We start from the raw sequence: 19,806 nt of genomic DNA, 5'->3' as shown, positions 1-19,806 counted from the left end.
CATCCAAACCTTCAGTCCCAGATTTGACTGGTTATTTCAAATCCATATAGGAACGGCAGCCATCCTTTGCACTGGGGGCCACTTGTGCCTGCATGCAGAGGCATAGCTACAAGGGGACCAGGGGGTGCGCATTGCACTGGGCTCGCGCCAGGGGGGGGGGGCAGCAAAAATTTCAAGTTTGTTTTTTGTATTTTTAAGTGTTTTTCAGTTTTTGGCCTGCAGGGGGCGCAGTTTTTAGGCTAGCAGCACCAAAATTTCAGGCAGTTTTCGGGGGACTCTTTTGATGATACCACCCAAGTTAGGTGAGGTTTGGTTCAGGGGGTCTAAAGTTATGGACTCCCAAGAGGGGTGCCTCAATCCCCCATTGTGCCCAATGGGAGCTAATAGGAGATGGGGGCTACATTTTTGAGAGTCCATAACTTTGGACCCCCTGAACCAAACTTCACCAAGCCTGGCTGGTATCATCAGGATAGTCTCCTAAAGATACTCTGAAATTTTGATGTTGCTAGCCTAAAAACTGCACCCCCTGCAGGCTGAAAGCTGAAAAAACACTAAAAATTACAACCCACGGATGACAAAAGCCATTTTACAACTGCACTCGGGCCATTTAAAAATGCCGCAAGGCCCAGTGAGTGAGAACCCATTTCAGAAGTGAAGCAAGCCTGCACCATTTCGGGTGTCAGTTGAGACAACTAGACATTCAACACCAGGTGTCATTTGGGACAAAATTGACTCAACACTTGAAGTCACTCAGGCCGTTTCTGCACAGCCAATTACAATGTTGTGCCATTGGTGTTTTTGGCAACGCTGCAGCAATGGAGCGTTTGCATGGCCGGCCGCTGTGTGGACAGGTAGTGCAGCAGCTGAACTGCGGCGCTTCACACAGCTGCACTTCGCAAACGGCATTTTTTCCCCCAGGGTAGTCTTCACAGGTGCTTGGCACCAAGATGGGCCAGTGTGGGCCACCAGAGTGGGAGGTGGGCTCTGTGGCACCAGTTCCTGGCGGGCACTTCGCACAACACCGGCTGCAGAGCGCCGTTGTTGAAAAGACTCGCTCGTTTAGCGATTTCAAATACACCGGTGTGAGGCCACTGGAGTGTTGCTGCATCTCTGTCCATAATGCTGTTTTTACCGTCATTTTACCAGCTTTTTTTTTGCCCTTGCGGAAACGGCCCATGTCCCCTTCCTTATACAGCCCCCATCCCACCTGGTTTTTGTTCATGCAGGTGCCATGATCCCCAGCTTAAGTCTTTTCTGTATGGTCAACAAGGACCCCCCCCCCCCGCACCTATTTTCAGCAGCAGAACGGCTGGTTGCCTTCAGCCCAATGTCAGATTGTCTTGACTATCTTGTAACAGGAAGTAACAGTACAGATTTTACTCATCACTTTGTTGAAACTGCTGCATTCATTTCCAGGAGTCAAAATGTGAGAACCTGAAAAACTAGAGAACACAGAAGATAAAACTGTAAAACTGAGCTGTTCCACCGGGCCTTTGGTGAGGCTGGCCGCTGAGTCCGCCCTTCTTTGTTGCTCTTTACAGCTCCATATGTCATCTGCTGATTGAATATCGGTCAGTCCCCTCCCGGGGGGTTAATGCCGGAAATCATCTACTTAGTTTAATTGTGGAAGATTACTGCTGCTAGTGTTTTAATGCTTAATTTATTTATTGTTTTAATTGAAACTATTTGATATATTTAAGTGATTGATTGTTTTGTGAACAATCTATTAAACTGAATAATCTATTAACTTGAATAATAATTGAACAATCTATTAAATTGAATAAATAGCAACAACAACAACAACAACAACGATGATGATGATGATAATAATAATAATAATAATAATGATGATAATGATAATGATGATGATGATGATGATGATGATGATGGTGATGATGATGGTGATGATGATGGTGATGATGATGGTGATGATGGTGATAATGATGATAATGATAATAATGATGATGATGATGATGATGATGATGATGATGATGATGATGATAATGATAATGATAATGATAATGATAATGATAATAATAATAATAATAATAATAATAATAATAATAATAATAATAATAATAATAATAATAATAATAATAATAATAATATAAAAAAAAACAAGGTCCAGAAGGTTGGTGAGAATGATGAAAGAAGCCCATGATCATGATGATCATGTTGAACATATGAAGTTGACTTGTACTGTCTGCTCGGTACTGTCTACTCAAATTGGCCAACCAGAGATCTTTCACAGCACCTGCTCTGTGATCCTTTTAACAGGTGATCCCAAGCATTGAACCGTTGATCTTTTGCACACAAAATCCTGCCACTGAGACACAGAACTGTCGTCTGCCTAAAGCTAGAATTGCAAAGGCTGAAACTAACCAAGACATGGCGCAATCCAACCTGAGTCATATCAAATGAGTACTCTAGGGCACTGCCAGTCTTGGAAATTACCACGGGAACCCAAGAAATATCTTTGATTCCCCTAGGAGAGCTTTAGTCACTGCCCCGCCTCTGTTCCGGAGCAGCTTTTAATTTTTCCCTGTCTATTAATAAAGGATGGTAAGCACTTTTCAAGCCACCTCCTCCTCTTTCATTTCCTTCTTTGAGGTTAGTCATGATGACTCATAGCAGTAGAAATACGTGCTTTTGCAGCAGAAATCCTTGGTCAAGCAGCCCAAGTCTTGGTGGCCATCCTATTATCACCTTAAAACACTCACATTTGGGGGTTTTTTTGCAAGCATCCTTGTTGAACGCTTTTTACCTGCCAAACCTGAAACACCTGCTATGAGGAAGGGCCCTGGCTCAGTGGGAGATCGTCTGCTTGACATGCAGAAGTTCCCAGGCTCAATCCCTGGTATTTCGGGTAAGGATTGGGCAGGAGCTGCTGTGGAAGACCTCAGACCTTGGAGAGCTACTGCCAATCGGGGGTAGACAGTAGCGACCTTGATGAAACAATGGCCTGATTCAGCAGAAGGCAGCTTCACTTGTGCGCTTGTGGGTGCGTATGTGTGTGTTCACTGGGAGGACCGTATTGATGGGGCAAACAGTGTGTGTGTAGAGGACAAGGGGGAGTTCATTCTCTTGCCTCTTGGTCAGAGCCCCAATACTGTATACACCCAACTGTTTTTTGTTTATTTGTATGTTCTGCAGTGCAGAAGCGTACCTCCTATGGCGACGTGGGGGCACCTATGACACTGGGCGCACGCCTGTGAGGCGCCCAGCAGGCTCCTGCCCACCCCCACCCCCCCGCCCACCAGCCAGTCGGCTGTCCCCTCTCATCCCCCTCATTCACCCTCCCCCAGTAGGCTCTGAGGCTTGACTTCTGGCAGCCAGCCTCCATGACTTTATTAAAAGGGCAATTCTCCAAAGATTGCTTAAAGATCGTTTTTCCCTTTAAGCAATCTTTGGAGAATTGCCCCTTTAAGAAAGTCTGGCAGCCTGGAGCCAGCCTGGGTAACTCCGGGGCGGCTGCTGGGGAGAAGGGGCTATGTGAGTAAGCTGCGGCGCTTATCATGAGTAAGTGGGGCTCCGCTGTGCCGGGGCCCGGAGGGTTTTTGGTGTCCGGGCGCCATTTGGACCCGGTACACCTCTGCTGCAGTGTAGTGTAGTGGTTAAGAGAAGATGAACTCTAATATGGAGAACCGGGTTTGATTCCTCATTGCTCCACGTGAGTGCAGATTCTTATCTGGTAGATGAATTCAGTTGCTAACCAGTTGCTTTCTATACTGGCTCCAATACTCTATTCAAAGGAGTTATTTAAACCAGCAAAGAAATTATGAGAATCTGGGGAGACGCTAGGTTACAACCTTTTTGTAGTGACAAAGAAAACTAGGGTCGTTCCATGTGTAGTTATATACTACAACAATTTTGTCATGGTTTCAATAAAAATTCGGGAAAACTATGAGGAGTTTGGGTTCAGGTTTTATGGTGACAATGGCCAATTATGCACAAGATATCTACCGCATCTATCTACGGGGACAAATGTCCATCACTGCAAGATTTCTTGTATGGACGTATTTCCTCAAGCCCCACTTTCATTTTCATTTTTTTAAACTGGGGGGAACTTTATTTTTTTCCAATTTCCAGATTTTTCTGCAGATTTAAGGGATTTCCTAAATCTGCAGAAAAACCCATTGGGTAATGTCCTGTGGATTTAGGTATCTGTTGGCAAAAAACAAGTGTAGGAATTAGATATATACATAATTCTTAAGTGCACATATGACATATTTCAAGGATATACGTATTGATTAACGTGAAGTATTTAGCCAACAATAAATATACTGTAAGGTGTTTAATTAAAATAGAACTTGGCATCCTCACTATTATTGACTTCAAACTTGATGTTCAAATATTCTGGTCGCACTACCAGTTGTTACTATATGGAAGTGGTTATGACCAAACAATATATTTCCTTTGGTTTACTACAGAACTTATTTTTCTACATTGAACTCCTTTCCCTTCCCCCCTCAGCCATTGCCCAATTCTTTTAGGGTATAGAAGTTTGCAGCTCTTTCTCTTTTATATTCTAAGTTGTAAATGATGTAACTTAAGTTGTTAAAGGAATAAAATAAGTTTTGGTTGGAAAGGGAACTATGTGCAATCTTGTGTTTACTCTAGCCTAAGCCTACCAAAGTCAATGGATTTAGACAGGAAATTTCCATAGGGCTGCTCTTAAGTATTACAGATATTTCAGTTGCCCCCTAAAATTCCATTTCTTCTAGGGGAGAGAAGGAAGGGAGAGCCCCCATGGTTTAAAAACTTCAAGAAGTGCTACAAATAACTAGGCATGCCTGTTAAAATACAGGCCCCTGTAGGCTGAAAAAAGGGGTCTGACTCTTAATTTTGGGGGCTTCCAAAAAGTCAAATAAAACTTACTAAGGCCTCTTTTATCTGAGTGGTGGGATGTGTGGAGTGAAAAAGATAATGACCCAGATACCAAATTGTACATCACATTCAAGAGTTCATGCTTGTACATGGAATTCCAAGCTTGAAATCTTGACCTTAAGAGCAGCTGTGATGGGTGAGGCCAATGGTTTATCTAGTCCAGTGTCATGTTTCATACAAAGGTCTACCAGCTGCCAGTGGAAGGTCCACAGCAGAACAGGCAGAACAGGCTGTAAATCAGAAGGCTTCTGATTCTGAACATAGAGAGTGCAATTAGTCAGTGTGGCCACCATAACCTGCCCATCTACATCCAAACGATGTCTCTGCCTTTAAATCTGTCATGCAAACACCCTATTTGCTATTATCAACAGAAAAACATTTGACTGGTCCAGAGGCATTACTACAAAATGGGAAGCAGAAGCTATTTAAAGACATGTTACTGAGACATGTTTATCAGCATCCCATAGTACAGGGATCCACAACATGGTTTCCGTGGGCACCATAATGTCTGCCAACCCCTTTCCTAGTGCCTGCCAAGTGCTTCTGATTGCCCACTGGATATTTGATTGGAGGTTAAAATATTTACTTTGGCAGTAGTTTGCCACCACAGCACAAGGATCTTTATTGGGATTGAAGGTAAGATGTGGCAAACATTTCGTGGCTGTGCCCATCCCCCAGTATCAGAATTCCAAAGGTTCCACGGGCTCAGAGAGGTGAGGATCTCTGCTGTCAGATGTCTGTAGGATGCTTAGCGGAGCACAGTTGTGCACAGTTGTGACTGAGCACAGTTCAAAGGGCACAGTTTGTGACTAGCTGTTTGTGTAAGGTGACCAGATTGTCACCTTTGTAAACCGGGTCCTAAATGGGCGGCCGGGCGGCTGGGTGCGCATGTGCACGCAGCCGCAGGAGCGCACTGCCTTCTGGGGTACTCCCGTTTCCTGGCCTGTGACAGGGCGGGAAATGGGAGCGCCCCAGAAGGCAGTGCGCTTCTGCGGCCCCGTGCGCGGGAGGCTGCCGCACTGCCTTCTGGGGCGCTCCCAGTTTCCCGCCCTGTCACAGGGCGGGAAACCAAGAGCACCCCAGAAGGCAGTGCGCTCCTGCGGCCGCATGCACAGGAGGCTGCCGCACTGCCTTTTGGGGCGCGCCCCAGAAGGCAGTGCGGCAGCCTTCCAAAAATTGGGACGGTTCAAAAAACCCATGGGATGCGGGACAAATTGTTTTAAGGTGGGACTGTCCCGCCAAAAGTGGGACGTCTGGTCACCATTTGTTTGTGCCCCCAGCACACTGAGAAGGCAAAGGAAAGATGGAAGCCATATGACAACTACTCCCTGATGAAATAGCCTTGGATTAGCTATCAAGGGACACTAGAAACTCTAATATAACATCCCAGCAACACAGAGGGAAGTCTGTTACACACAGTGTGTAACAGACGTGATATATCTCTGAAGATGCCAGGCGAAACATTAGGAATAAGATCTACCAGACCACGGCCACACAGCCCGGAAAACCCACCACAACCAGTTGAATCCGGCCATGAAAGCCTTCGACAATACCCTTAACATTATGCTCTCAACAAGAGGAAACACATTTGAACGCTGCCCAAAATAATTATTTTCATTGGACAAGTGAAACTACGAACACATGAAACTGCCTTACTGAGACCACTGAGTGAGACCTTTGGTCCACCGCCTGGCCCTTTTAATTGGAGATGCTGGGAATTGAGCCAGTGCCATTCAGTCAGATGCTCTCCCACTGAGCCATGCCCTATGAGGTATGCTTATGGTGCACTGACAATCTCACAGAGCAGCAGCGGTTCCCAACCTTTTTTCATTGACAATCATATCCCTCAAAACAATCATATCCCTTGGCAATCATATCCCTCAAACTGCCCTCATTTTTTGAAAAAAACCATTGCATAATTTTTTCCCATAACTCCAAATGCTCTGGTGTACACACCTGGGTGTACGCATTCCCCAGATTGGAAACCACTGTAATAAGCTCCTCCAATAACCTGAGACTGAACCACCCAAATGTACAAGGTTCAGTTTCTAGACCAGGTGTCTGCAACCTGTGGCTCTCCAGATGTTCATGGATTACAGTTCCCATCAGCCCTGCCAGCATGGCCAATTGGACTGATGGGAATTATAGTCCATGAACATCTGGAGAGCCACAGGTTGCAGACACCTGGTCTAGACATTACATAATTATCATGTACTCTTGTCACAAGCCTTGAATACTTTTCTGTCACAAGACATACTCTTCTGTCACAGTCCTTGAATAGTAGAAGTCCTCTAATCCAGTGGTTCTCAACCTTCCTAATGCCGCGACCTTTTAATACAGTTCCTCATGTTGTGATGACCCCCAACCATAAAATTATTTGTGTCTCAGTTCCTAAGACCATTGGAAATATGTGTTTTCCAATCGTTTTAGGCAACCCCTGTGAGAGGGTCGTTCGACCCCCAAAGGGGTCGCGGCCCACAGGTTGAGAACTGCTGCTCTAATCAAAACAGGTTCATTATTGGCAAGAATAGACTTTTCCCCTGGGACACAAATCATGGCCCCACTGTCCTTATATCTACACCAAGGCAGAATTTACGAACACTGGGTCTTACTACAGGGAACTCGCTGGGAGCTCATTCATGATTTGTCATCCAATGTGTCATATTTATTTATCTTTTAATAGTTCACTTTCTCACAGGGACTCAAAGCAGATTATTTATTTATTTATTGGATTTGTATCCCACCCTATCCCCAGAGGGATAAATCGAGTCAATGCAATCAGCAAGATGGGAGGGACATTCAATAAACAACAAAATAGAATTTGGTTTGTAGAACCCCGACCAGAAGGCTAAAAAAACCCACAACTGAAGCAAAACATAAGTGTCTACATAACACATTAAATAACACAGAAATCATATCACAGGATCCAGCTTGTAGGAAACAGAAGTATAGACCGTGGTCCCTAACAATGTATCCAAATAACTTTGAGAAGCATTTTGTACAGTGCTGCCCTATTGCCTGCATAAAAAATTGCCCTTGAATAATTCAGCTTTGCATACCATCAACGGCTGACAATACCTTTGTATTATCTGTATGAGACAAAGATCAGTCTCTGCCCAAAAGAATAAACAGATAGACACAAATCTGACGTCAAAAATTGCCACTTTCAGAATCCACTGGAATTTTTCATCTTACACCTCACTTTTCTCCCCAGTGCAGACCCTAAGAAGCTTACACCATTGTGCACCCCTTCTTCAGGTTATCCCCACAACATCCCCTTGTGAGAAAGGATGGTCTGGGAAAGTGACTAGCCCAAGGTTCCATGACAAAGAGCATAACCCCATGATACAGCTACATGATACAGATTTGTGTTGGTTCATGGGTGTGCTACAGAACATGCAAGAAGTCACCCTTAAAAGCACTCATTTGCTCAGTGCTGGAAAAGAGAGGGGTGAAGAAACTTCCAGTTTCCCTCCTACTGCACTTCTACCAGCAGAAGGGGTGATGGAGATGGCTTTTTGCCCCTTTCTCTAGCTTTATGCACCCTAGGGAGAACTTTGGCAAATCTTTTTTATAATTGCAGAAACTCAGTTTTGAAGCAATCCTGTTGCTGTCTGCCATCTTCTCCCAGCAACCCTGCGAACTGGGTTCAGCCAAAAGACACGGAGAGTCAATGCCCCCAAGCAAGCTTTTCTGGCTAAATGGAAACTTACATCTGAGTCTACCAAATCCTAAGCCGATGCACTGATCACTATACTGCACACTGCGTTTTATGAGGTCCCCTTCCCCCCCTAACCTTTTCCCTCCTCTGGCCAATATGTATCGTGTGACATGCTGCAAGTTTTGAAGCAGGAAAGCCAATGCTGCAAGGAATCTGTGTGGTGCCCCAGGCCTCTTTATTGGTTTGTTTTGGTGGGCGACTCCTCTGAAGTTTGCTGAACTGTTTACTCTTTCAACTACTTACCTCTGAATAAACAAGCAGCCTTGGAATTCCTGTTGAGATAAGGACTGAGGTTCTCAGGCAAGTCAGTCGGAAACAGCATCCTAAATTGAGTCAATTAAGTGTTCAACAGGCACCCATTGATTTTAAAGGATTGTAGAACAAAGCCGGGTGAGGGGAAGAGTTAGAATGCTATAATCACTGAAATGGCTAGATTTCCTCAGGCTGTGATCCACCACTTACTTGGGAGTAAACTGCATGGAATACTTATCTCTCAAATCAATGAGCCGGAACTAATTCCCAAGATTCTTAATTTTCAGATTAAAGTAGGGATAGCCACATATAAGAGCCCTGTGGTACTGAGTGGTGAGCTACAAAGCTGTAATCCAAGCTCTGCTCATTACCAGAGTTTGATCCCGACAGAAGTTGGTTTCAGGTAGGAAAACCCCTCCTTCCCCTTCATCCCAGGATGGTGGGTGATGACCAGATGAGTCACCCTTCAAGGGTAACTCAGCCGTCCATCCTTCCAACTAGGTTGGTCAAATAAGTACCCAACTTGCTGGCAGTAAAGTTTAGACCACTGGGAAAGGCAATAGTAAACCACCCCTTAGACATAGTCTGGTGGTAGTGGTGGTGGTGGTTATTGTTGTTATTTATTCGAGTTAATAAACCGCTCTCCCCCAAATGGCTCAGTAAATGTTGTGATGTCACGTCCAGAGGCGGAGCTACCAGGGGGCCGGGGGGTGCATGTTGCACCAGGTGTGAGCCAGCCCCCCGAAAAATTACTCCCCCGCCCTCCCCCCCACCTTCGATAGTGCCGGCTGGAGAAGCAGCCTGTTCCCTTCAGGCTGAAAATGGCCAGGTGGGAACTACATTTCCCATGAGATCTTGGGGCTTGCAAGGTCTCATGGGAAGTATAGTTCCCACCAGGCTGTTTTTGGCCTGAACGGAACTGACTGCTTCTCCAGCCTGCACTGTTTATGGAAGGTAAGAGTGTAGTGGGGGGGCGGGAGGGGTGCCGCGGGGTGTGTGTGTGCGGAAAACACAGAATGCCTCTGGCCCAGCTACGCCTCTGCATCGGTCAGTAACGACCCAGTGATTGCACAGGGAACTTTATCTTTACCTTTTAAACTATATATATAAAACACTCGGGGCTCCTTGGAGGGAGGGGATTAATTGGAGAGCGCTTGTTGCCCAATGTACCCAGTTGCAGAACTAAGTCTCAGTAAGCAAGTCCACCCTTTTAGGTTTGTCGTGAGAATAAAATACAGGAGGGAAAAACTGATGAACGCCACCTTGAATTCCTGAGTGGGAGGAGTTCTGTGAGTATTTAGAATGTGCCCTAGGCTTAAGGTGACCAGACGGTCACCTTTGTGAACCGGGATGGGCGGGTAGGTGGCCGGCCGCGCGCGCATGGGCGCAGAAACCGCAGGAGCGCACTGCCTTCTGGGGCACTGCCTTCTGTGACAGGGCAGGAAACGGCAGCGCCCCAGAAGGCCATGCTCCTGCGGCCGTGCGCGCAGGAGGCTGCCGCACTGCCTTGCGCCCCAGAAGGCAGTGCGGCAGCCTTCCAAAAATCGGGACAATTGAAATAACCCGCGGGACAAATTGTTTGAAGGCGGGACTGTCCCGCCAAAAGCGGGACGTCTGGTCAGCCTACTTAAGCCCCCCCACAGAAGTCTTACATGCCCAAAGCTTGCCACAGGCACTGTCAATGCTCAATCTTGGAAAAGGGAGGTGGGAAGATAAGAAATTGGAAGGCCCTGCAAGTGGAAGAGCAGAGGCTGCCTTGGCCAGAGGGAGGAGGGAGATTAGTGAGGCCAAGGAAGGTTACTACGTCTTCCAGTTCCACTGCGCCGAATTTGACACCTTTCACCATCTCCTCAGGAACTTTTAGCTCCCTCTCCTCTTTAGCTCCTTTTTAGCTCCCTTAGATCCTTAGCACAGTCTTGTCCAACTAACAGCTGCTGCCTTACCAAGGGCTGTGCCTTCCCTCTGAGGGCCGGGGTCTCCCCCTTTCTTCCCCCCACCCCTCCAAGCAGGAGCCTAATCGGAATGAGCCGTGTCTGATAGGCAATTGAGCCTCCCCAACCTCCTAGCAGCATATTTGGGGGAACAGAGTCCACATGCACTGCAGAACAAGTAATCTCTTCTGGGCAATGGAGCCTCCCCCATTTCCTGCCACCCTTCGCTCTCTTTGCATCACCTGGGGCATCTGCCCCCCTCACCTCCCCCCCCACCATATCCGGCCCTGTTTTCACTCTGTTAATACTGACATGAAGGAAAGTGTTCCTCTTTTGAGCACACTGAGTCATCATCCCAGTGACAATGACTGGCAGTTGCTTTCCGCATCGATGCCTTTTCACACAACCAGCTACTGGAACTCACTGACACAAGATATGGCCCTACCTTTGACACAAACAGTCACATAGTAAGAACCCTCACTGGACTGTACAGACGGCAACTGGCAACTCGCATATTTGAATGCTGCCTCTCTGTAGAGTAAAACTCCCTGCACGCAGAAAAGTAGCAAGTCAGGGGAAAGGCTCTACTATACCAATTCTGCAAAAGTGACAGTATTGACCATCATAGAGGTAGGTGGATGATAAAAGGGAGAGAAGGAAACTGAGTCTGAGGCAATGGGGGGGGGGTCAAAAAAGACACTGTCGAAGGCAGCTGTCTGTGTTGAAATAGAGAAGAAGAAGAAGAAGAAGAAGAAGAAGAAGAAGAAGAAGAAGAAGAGGAGGAGGAGGAGTTTGGATTTATATCCCCCCTTTCTCTCCTGTAGGAGACTCAAAGGGGCTTACAATCTCCTTGCCCTTCCCCCCTCACAACAAACACCCTGTGAGGTAGGTGGGGCTGAGAGAGCTCCGAGAAGCTGTGACTAGCCCAAGGTCACCCAGCTGGCGTGTGTGGGAGTGTACAGGCCAATCTGAATTCCCCAGATAAGCCTCCACAGCTCAGACGGCAGAGCTGGGAATCAAACCCGGTTCTTCCAGATTAGATACACGAGCTCTTAACCTCCTACGCCACTGCTGCTCCTAGTCACCAGTCACAAGTCACCAGGAAAACCTTGGCGAGCTCCATTAGATGTATTTTTGCTGCTCCCATGTTGTAATCCTAGTCTTTGCTGTTTGCTTGAATTGCTTTTCATATTTTTATAATCCTCCTTGAGTCTCAGTGAGAAAGAGAAGCCAATAAATGAACTTCACTGCCACAATAACAACTTCCTAGTGGATTCCAGTGGGTTGGCTATGCCATTCTGCACATGCAAGCACAAAGAGGAGTCCTGGGACACTGAAAAGACTGATTTATTGTGATTTATTTACCAAACACTTATCCCACAGTAAACCACTAAATCTTTCAGATGCTTCAAGCTTCCTCTTTAACATTCCTCATGGATTATGTCCATAATGCTGATCCTTGGGGGGAGGGGGATTTTAAACCTTCCCCCTCAAAATAAAGAGGAGGGAGATATTTGTGACTGAGCATTAGTCAACAGACACCCATCCCTACAGAAGCATCCCTTGCCAATTTCAAGAGATTTTTCTTTTCAGACTAAGGTTGAGAAGGGAAAGTCGGCTGCACATATTGGGCTGGATCCAGACTAAATGTCCCATCAGTGGAACTCGCCCCCTGCCCATATCCCTTAAATCAGTGGTGGCGAACCTATGGCACAGGTGCCAGAGGTGGCACTCAAAGCCCTCTCTGTGGGCACGCACAGAGTCACACATACACACACACACACACCACATCTAGGCTGGCCTGGGCCACTGGGCTCGATTATTAGCATTAAACCTAAGACCTAGTTTTGGGGAAGCAGTGTAGGTAACCCTATTAAGCGCTGTTAAACCCCACTGATTTTCATGTGAAGAACTAAAGCGTGATCCTTTACCTGGGAATAAGCTTGGTTGCTGGCAATGGGGCTTGCTTCTGAGTAAACCCTCCCAGGGTCGTGATTCACCCATTGGAAGAGTTGCACGGTTGCTTCAAAGCAAAGCCACCGACTACCACCAAGTTTACTCCCAAGTAACACACGCCTTGGAGCCAACCGTTTTTTCTAAACTAAAACCTCAGTATTCAGGTTAAATTGCCGTGTTGGCACATTGCGATAAATAAGTGGGTTTGGGGTTGCAATTTGGGCACTCGGTCTCGAAAAGGTTCGCCATCACTGCCTTAAATGATGCTCCCTGAGGAATGACAGGCCTCTGTGGAAATTGCCGGTTTGGTCCGGATCCGACCCGTTCGCTTTTCAGAAGAGCAAAGAAACAAATCAAGAATTATCCCACACTCTGAACATAGTCTTAATATCCTCTCTGAAACTGGCAGAATATGGGAAGGATGAAGAGAGATCTGATCAGGGATGAAAAAGCATTGGTCGTTCTTGAAGAGCCTTTGAAAGCACCCGTCCCACTAATCAAAATGATCTACCGGCTAGATCTCTGCAATAACCTGGTTGCAGCAGATGCAGCAGAGTTTAAAAACAGAAACGTGCAGTACTCACATGGACTTTCATTGTGTTGGCTTCTCCTAAACTTCTCTCAGCCCATCCCCTAACCATACACTCCTAGAGGCAAAAGGAGAGGGGTTGAATTCTTGCAAGGTTTGTTTGCAAACCTTGGAAGTCTAATGGTCTCTGCAGCCTTTGCCCAGTGTGGAGAGTGGGGTGTTGTTTTTTTTGAGCGAATTGAACAGCTTGGGGTGGGGTGTGGGGGAGAGAAGGATCCTCATTTACATACTCCATTCTTTCCAGAGTTGCAATTGGCCCAGCCTTATCTCCATGCAAATGAGGACATGACATATGGTTCTCGGTGGCCTCCCATGTCAAAGGGAGATTCTAAAAAACAAAAGAATAGGCTGTCTATCTTCACACCCACAAAACATCCCAGGAATGCGTGTGCTGGATTTCTCTTCTTTTGAAGGCTGGATTCTAGATTCTCATCTGAGAATCCAGATGAGCTTTAATATATATGAGCTTTAATATATATATATGATGAGCTTTAATATATATGAGCTTTAATATATATATATATCTCACTGTGCAGGCTGGATTAGAATTGCTAGCGCTCACTTGGCTGTATCTCTGCCCCCCCTCCCTGCTTATGAGGTCTATGCAAAACAGTGGACATAAGAGGATAGTTATCTGACATATTTTGAGAGGCAAAAAAGGGAGAGAAAAGGAAAGGGAGACAGCGTTTTGGAAAGAACAAAGCCAGACAGATCCATGAAAATGAAATACTTTCACTGGGGCCAGGCTATTCAAATTGGCCATCTGGTCCTCCTAAACTGGAATCTGGCGCTTAATAGCTTTTTTAACATCCCCAGTTATTGCACAACGGTCTCTGGTTCCTTTACTCATTACCCCTTTTCTTTGCCGTGGCTGTTCCCCCACTCACACTTGAATTAGTCCTTCCTCTTTTTCCTTATTTCTTTTTTAAAAACCCCCCTCCCCCCCACAAAACTCTTTCTTAGAATAACAATTATGTGTTTTAGGAGAAGCATCACATAAGCGCACACAGAGCATCAGTTTTAAGGGCCAATACCAGGAAACTAAAAGCGGTGTTAGATTTGGGCCTATGCTCGATTTTTTTAAAAAATCAGTCATACTAAAATTCATCCCTTTCTTCAAAAAGGTCAAGGGTGGGATGCGCAGGAGGCCTTCCTTTTTGTCCTTTTTTTTAAAGCGTCAAGTCGCTGCTGACCTATGGCGACCTCATAAAGTTTTCAAAGCAGGAGATGTTCAGAGGCAGTTTGAAATTGCCTGTCTCCACAGCTCACTCCTGGTATTCCTCAGAGGTCTTTCTTCCATCCAAATACTTGACAGGGTGGATGTTGAGCAGTGTGACTGGCCCAGGGTCACCCAGCAAGAATCCATGCGAAGTAGGTCGGATAGCTGACTGGCGCCCCACTTTACTTTGGCTTTACCCCAAAACCTGGGCAGCCTGCTAAATATTTGTACCATCTAACTGAGGTGGGTCATGACGAGGGCCAGATGCAATGCTGTGCCATCAGCTCTGCAGATAGAGTCTGTACAAACTACTTGTCCTCTGTTGAAACCCTTGAGCAAATTCTGTTTACTTGTCCAAAATATTCTCTGAGAGGTGGCTGCTCTCTCTTATCCAAGACGAATGACCCTTTATGCAACTCTTGAATAGTGACGATCCTCTTAACTTGGAGAAGATCGCCTAGTTTCTGTCACAGGTTCTGGATCTATGAGCTGACTGGCTCAGAGTCAGTTGGTGAGCATCAACGACTAATCTAAGATTTGAATCAGGACCTCCCTAGCCGAGGACCCAAACACTTAATCTGCTGGAACACAGCAGCTTTCTTACCGGTAATTAATGTACCACGTACCTTTGAGACCAACAGGATTTTGTGGGTATAACATTTTGAGAGTCAAAACTCCCTTCGTCAGACAATGGTTTGGTATTGTATCAGATGAAGGCAGCTTTTGACTCTGGAAGCTGAAATCCGCAAAACCATGTTGGTCTCTAAGGTGATACAGGTATCTAGCTGTTCTATTTTAGACCACCAGAGCTATACTCTGTCTCAGAAAAAGATGTTAGTAGGGATGTATATTCCTCCACCAGGGAACTCAACATGCTGGACCTTCTTTGTTGTAGAATGCTCTGCCTGGGTCCTAGTGCCTACCAGTTTGCAAAAGGCAAATATTGTTATAGTTGTTCGGTGAGCTATAAATGCTCTTGTATCGAAGTACCATGTTCAATAATGCACAAGATAATGGTTTGGGCAAAAGCAACACATAAAAATGAATGATCATTCTCATATTCATTCGGGACTATATTCTAATGCAGAAACATACAATTTTCTCGACTGCTGCACCTCAACTGACCAAACTAACATCTTTTTCTGAGACAGAGTATACGTTCTGAAACGGTTAGTCTTTAAGGTATCACCGGGCTCCTGTTGTATCTTTTTACAATTCTGTCTGTCACACCACTATTCCATACTTTCTGTGAGGAGCTCTGGATCCTTTGTACATGACTGTTTTCCATTTTATGCTCACCGCACCCCTGTAAGGTGGATCACACACACACACACACACAGAGAGAGAGAGAGAGAGAGAGAGCCTCAAAGTGTGATTTGACCGTGGCTCTCTCCAGGCCTACCCCAACACTCTAACCACTACACCATAGTGACTCATTTCCAATTTTGGCTTTGATATCTTTTGTCTCTTTTCCTGTCTGCAACTAATGGGGGAACCAGCAAAAACCAGCAAAATGTTCCAACTACTCACGGATAATTTCTCAACCAGCTTCCTTTCCCACACAGACACCCCCATGCCCATCATCTGAGCAACGTAGCAATCAAACACAAACACAACAAAGATGGTCAAAGGCAAACGCGCATTCTGTTCGTGTTCCAACGCATTGGTTATTAAATACTGCGGGTTTCCTCCCAACACTGACCTGCAGAACCTGACAGCTCAGAAGCCAGGAACATACCTTGATGAAGATGAAGGGCCCATGGTTTCTATCCATCTTCGTCGCTCCTAGTAACTGTGGCCACTTCCTTTATCAACATCAACTCTCACTGTGGTACAGCTGGGTTATGCAAAGCGTGCCAGGAACTCTTTCTCAAGAGAGAAGCACCCGCTAACTGCATTCTTCGAAAAGTATTTAGAGGGCTGACGGAAAGGGACAAAAGGGTTTGCTAAGGCCGCCAGCCACTACATGCCTGCTTAGTCGGAGAAGGCTTCTTCGGGTGTGCAAAGTCCTCCTGACGGGTCGAAGCCTCTCTGCAAACGACCACACACAGGAAAAAAAAAGACACTTTTTGCTTTGCTTCATCTTCCTGTAGTTCCTATTTTAGACAGCTGATAGGAAGAATGGCACAACTACTCGCTAGCTGCGGACGTCTCACAAGAATGTGGAATATAGCTTGCTTTTTAAAAAAGAGTTGTTTTTTTTATACCCTGCTATTCTCTACCATAAAGGAGTCTCAAAGCGGCTTACAATCACATTCCCTTACCCCTCCCCACAAGAGGCACCTTGTGAAGCAGATGGGGCTGAGAGAGTTCTGAGAGAACTGTGACTGGCCCAAGATCGTCCAGCAGACTGCATGTGGAAGAGTGGGGAAACAAAACCCAGTTCACCAAATTAGAGTCTGCCGCTCTTAACCATTGCTTCAAAAGAAAAGGAATGGCTTCTGGTCATTAATCAAGCCGGCCACTCTTTTCTGCAGCAGGGAGCACATTGGACGGACCAGGTGACGGAGGATACAGCTCCCATGGATGATGGGTGAATGACACCTTTTGCATTTATCTGGACCTGAAGCTGTTGTAGCATCTGTTTACAAAATATGCTACTCTTTGGCCAGTCATCTCCTGGGACAGCAAATAGCAGACAACAGAACAGCATGGTGTAGTGGTTAATAGCGGTGAGCACTAAGCTGGAGAATGGGATTTGACTCCCCTCCACATGAAGCCTGCTGGGTGATCTTGGGCTAGCCACAGTCCTCTCCAAATTCTCTCAGCCCCGCTTACCTCACCAGGTGTCTGCTGCGGAGAGGGGAAGGGATTGATTGTAAATTGCTTCGAGTCTCGTGAAGATAGGCCCATTATACGCTGGCGCTCTGCCCTGAGGTGAAGGTAGATTCTCTTCGGGGCAGAGTTTCTGGGACCTAACCAGTCTAGATGACTGGAGCCCCACTGAAGTAGAACGCCAGATTCCAAAAGCAACACAGCGGCATGTCAGATTGAATGCCATTCTACCTGATATAGAAGGGGGGGGATCCCCCCATAACCTATGGTTACCCTTATAGATAAAAGGTTAGACTGAATACCATAAAGAACATAAAAGAACAAAATGAAAATGTATTAAGTCGAACCAGAGACTGGCTGTGGTGGGTATCTCCAATTGATCTCGAGACATTCAAGGACAGTTCGCCTGGAGAAAATAGCTCATTTGGAGGGTGGGCTCTATGGCAGTGGTGGCAAACCTATGGCACGGGTGCCAGAGGTGGCACTCAGAACCCTCTCTGTGGGCACGCGCAGAGTCACCCCCCCCACACACACACATCTAGGCTGGCCTGGGCCACTGGGCTCGATTATTAAACCTAATACCTAGTTTTGGGGAAGCAATGTAGGTAACCCTGTTAAGCGCTGTTAAACCCCACTGATATTCATGCGAAGAACTAAAGCGCGATCCTTTACCTGGGAATAAGCTCGGTTGCTGGCAATGTGGCTTGCTTCTGAGTAAACCCTCCTAGGGTTGTGATTCTACCGTTGGGAGAGTTGCATGGTTGCTTCAAAGCAAAGCCACCGACTACCACCCAGCTTACTCCTGAGTAATGCACGCCTCGGAGCCAACCGTTTTTTCTAAACTAAAACCTCAGTATTCAGGTTAAATTGCCGTGTTGGCACTTCACGATAAATAAATGGGTTTTGGGTGGCAATTTGGGCACTCGGTCTCGAAAAGGTTCTCCATCACTGCTCTATGGTGTTAAGTGCTAATGTTGTCCCTCCCCAAACTTGCCCTTCCTAGGATCCACCTATGACATCTCCAAGTGTTTCCCAAACCAGAGCTGGCAACCCTAGGATGCCCCGGAATTTCAGTTCATCTCCAGATCATAGAGTTCGGTTCCCTTAGAGAAAATGAACACTTTGAAGGGTGGACTCTATGCCACTGTATTCCACTAAGTAAGGTCCCTATCCTCTCCAGGCTCCATCCCCAAATCTCCATCCCCAGCCTGGATCTGGCAACTCTTCCTGTCCCCCAGTGATGTTCAGGGTGGGACCTAGCAAACCTAAATCACATCCTAACTAAAAAAAAAGCCCACTTGCTAATCAGTCCTCCTGATATGCCACCCCAACACAGAACAACAGCCAATCAGGATAGACCCACCAAGCTGCTCGTGTTTTCATGGGGAGCGTAACATTGTTTGAATCCGTGATAGACATCGGTGTCTTCGCTAGAAACGTGCTGCAGTGAGGAGGGTGAAACCTCGATGAAAAGGGTCCGATTCTTTTGAAACCTGGTTGTATCTGTATTTAATTTTCTAGTGGGGATTTGCCCATAGATTATTAAAATGACAGGCAAGAAACCCTCAGAAGGAGCTTTCTAAAACATTAGATGCATATATGTAAATATCAATATCAAGCATCCCAATTTCCCCAGCGCAGGTTGCAGAAGCTGTTCGGGGCAAGGCCAATTCATTCATATGTGTAAACAGCGCAAAGCATCAGTGATCAATCAAGAAAGGTCTCCAGCCATTTTTCACATGCCCCATAAACTCCCGTCCCCTTCTGGCTTGTTCCTTGCAAAATAGGTTGCGGTCTGAACTTCCCCAGGAGGATTTCAGGCTTGAAGGAGTCACAGAAAGTAGTTCCCCGTTCTCAATACTCCTGCATGAAGCAACATGAATTGATAGCATACAGAATCTATCACAAATCTTGGGTTTTTTAAAGCCCCCGACGTTTTTTGGTCTTACCTCTTACCAATCTTGCTCGGCCCTTTCTCCCCCTGCTGCTGGGCACATCTGGTTAAGGCAGGCTGAGAGCAACGCAAGCAGCAGGGGAGATAAAGGAAACAGCTGCTGGCTTTTCTCATTTATATGCAGACAGCATAGCCAAGAAAAGGGTTCAATCCGTCACCTGGAGCAACTTACTTGAAAAACACACGCGGCCCAATTCTGCAACTCTGTGTAGCCAGGATTCTGCTGGATTACACACGCAAATAGAAAACTAGTTTCCTATCCTGATTTTCAATTTGCAGGGAAAGTGTTAATGTAAGGGAGGATTCCAAAATGGGATTTGTCCACGTAACCGTCTGACAGAGCAGTCTATTCCACCACTTGGACTTTGTGACCGCCACTGCCAGCTGTCACGATCCTAGGCCTAAGGCTAAAGAATAAGTGGCCAGGAAGCCTCGAGGAAAACTCTGAGGCCTTGTGTACATTCTGCTAAGCTGCAGCGAGGTGGCGTTTTGCTCCAAGTGAGGCAAGTCTGGCCTACTTGG

At 46.2% G+C, this 19,806-nt stretch overlaps 1 protein-coding gene across 2 annotated transcripts in view; it reads right to left on the bottom strand.

Annotated features, from left to right (window-relative positions):
• CASS4 (Cas scaffold protein family member 4) overlaps positions 1–16,504 on the bottom strand; it is a 39,303-nt gene extending 22,799 nt beyond the window's left edge. Inside the window, exon 1 of one of the 2 annotated variants that reach the window (XM_048497736.1) lies at positions 16,294–16,504. In XM_048497736.1, the coding sequence (XP_048353693.1) occupies positions 16,294–16,329 (36 nt within the window). In that variant the 5' untranslated portion in view covers positions 16,330–16,504. Of the gene's footprint in view, positions 1–13,331; positions 13,490–16,293 lie in introns of those variants that run through there. The other variant, XM_048497735.1, reaches the window with a different exon arrangement.
• Positions 16,505–19,806: the final 3,302 nt, after the last annotated feature.

Source organism: Sphaerodactylus townsendi, linkage group LG05 (assembly GCF_021028975.2).
Source record: "Sphaerodactylus townsendi isolate TG3544 linkage group LG05, MPM_Stown_v2.3, whole genome shotgun sequence".
Lineage (NCBI taxonomy): Eukaryota > Metazoa > Chordata > Lepidosauria > Squamata > Sphaerodactylidae > Sphaerodactylus > Sphaerodactylus townsendi.
Note: the sequence above shows the minus strand (reverse complement) of the source record. Positions and strands in the feature narration are given on the sequence as shown.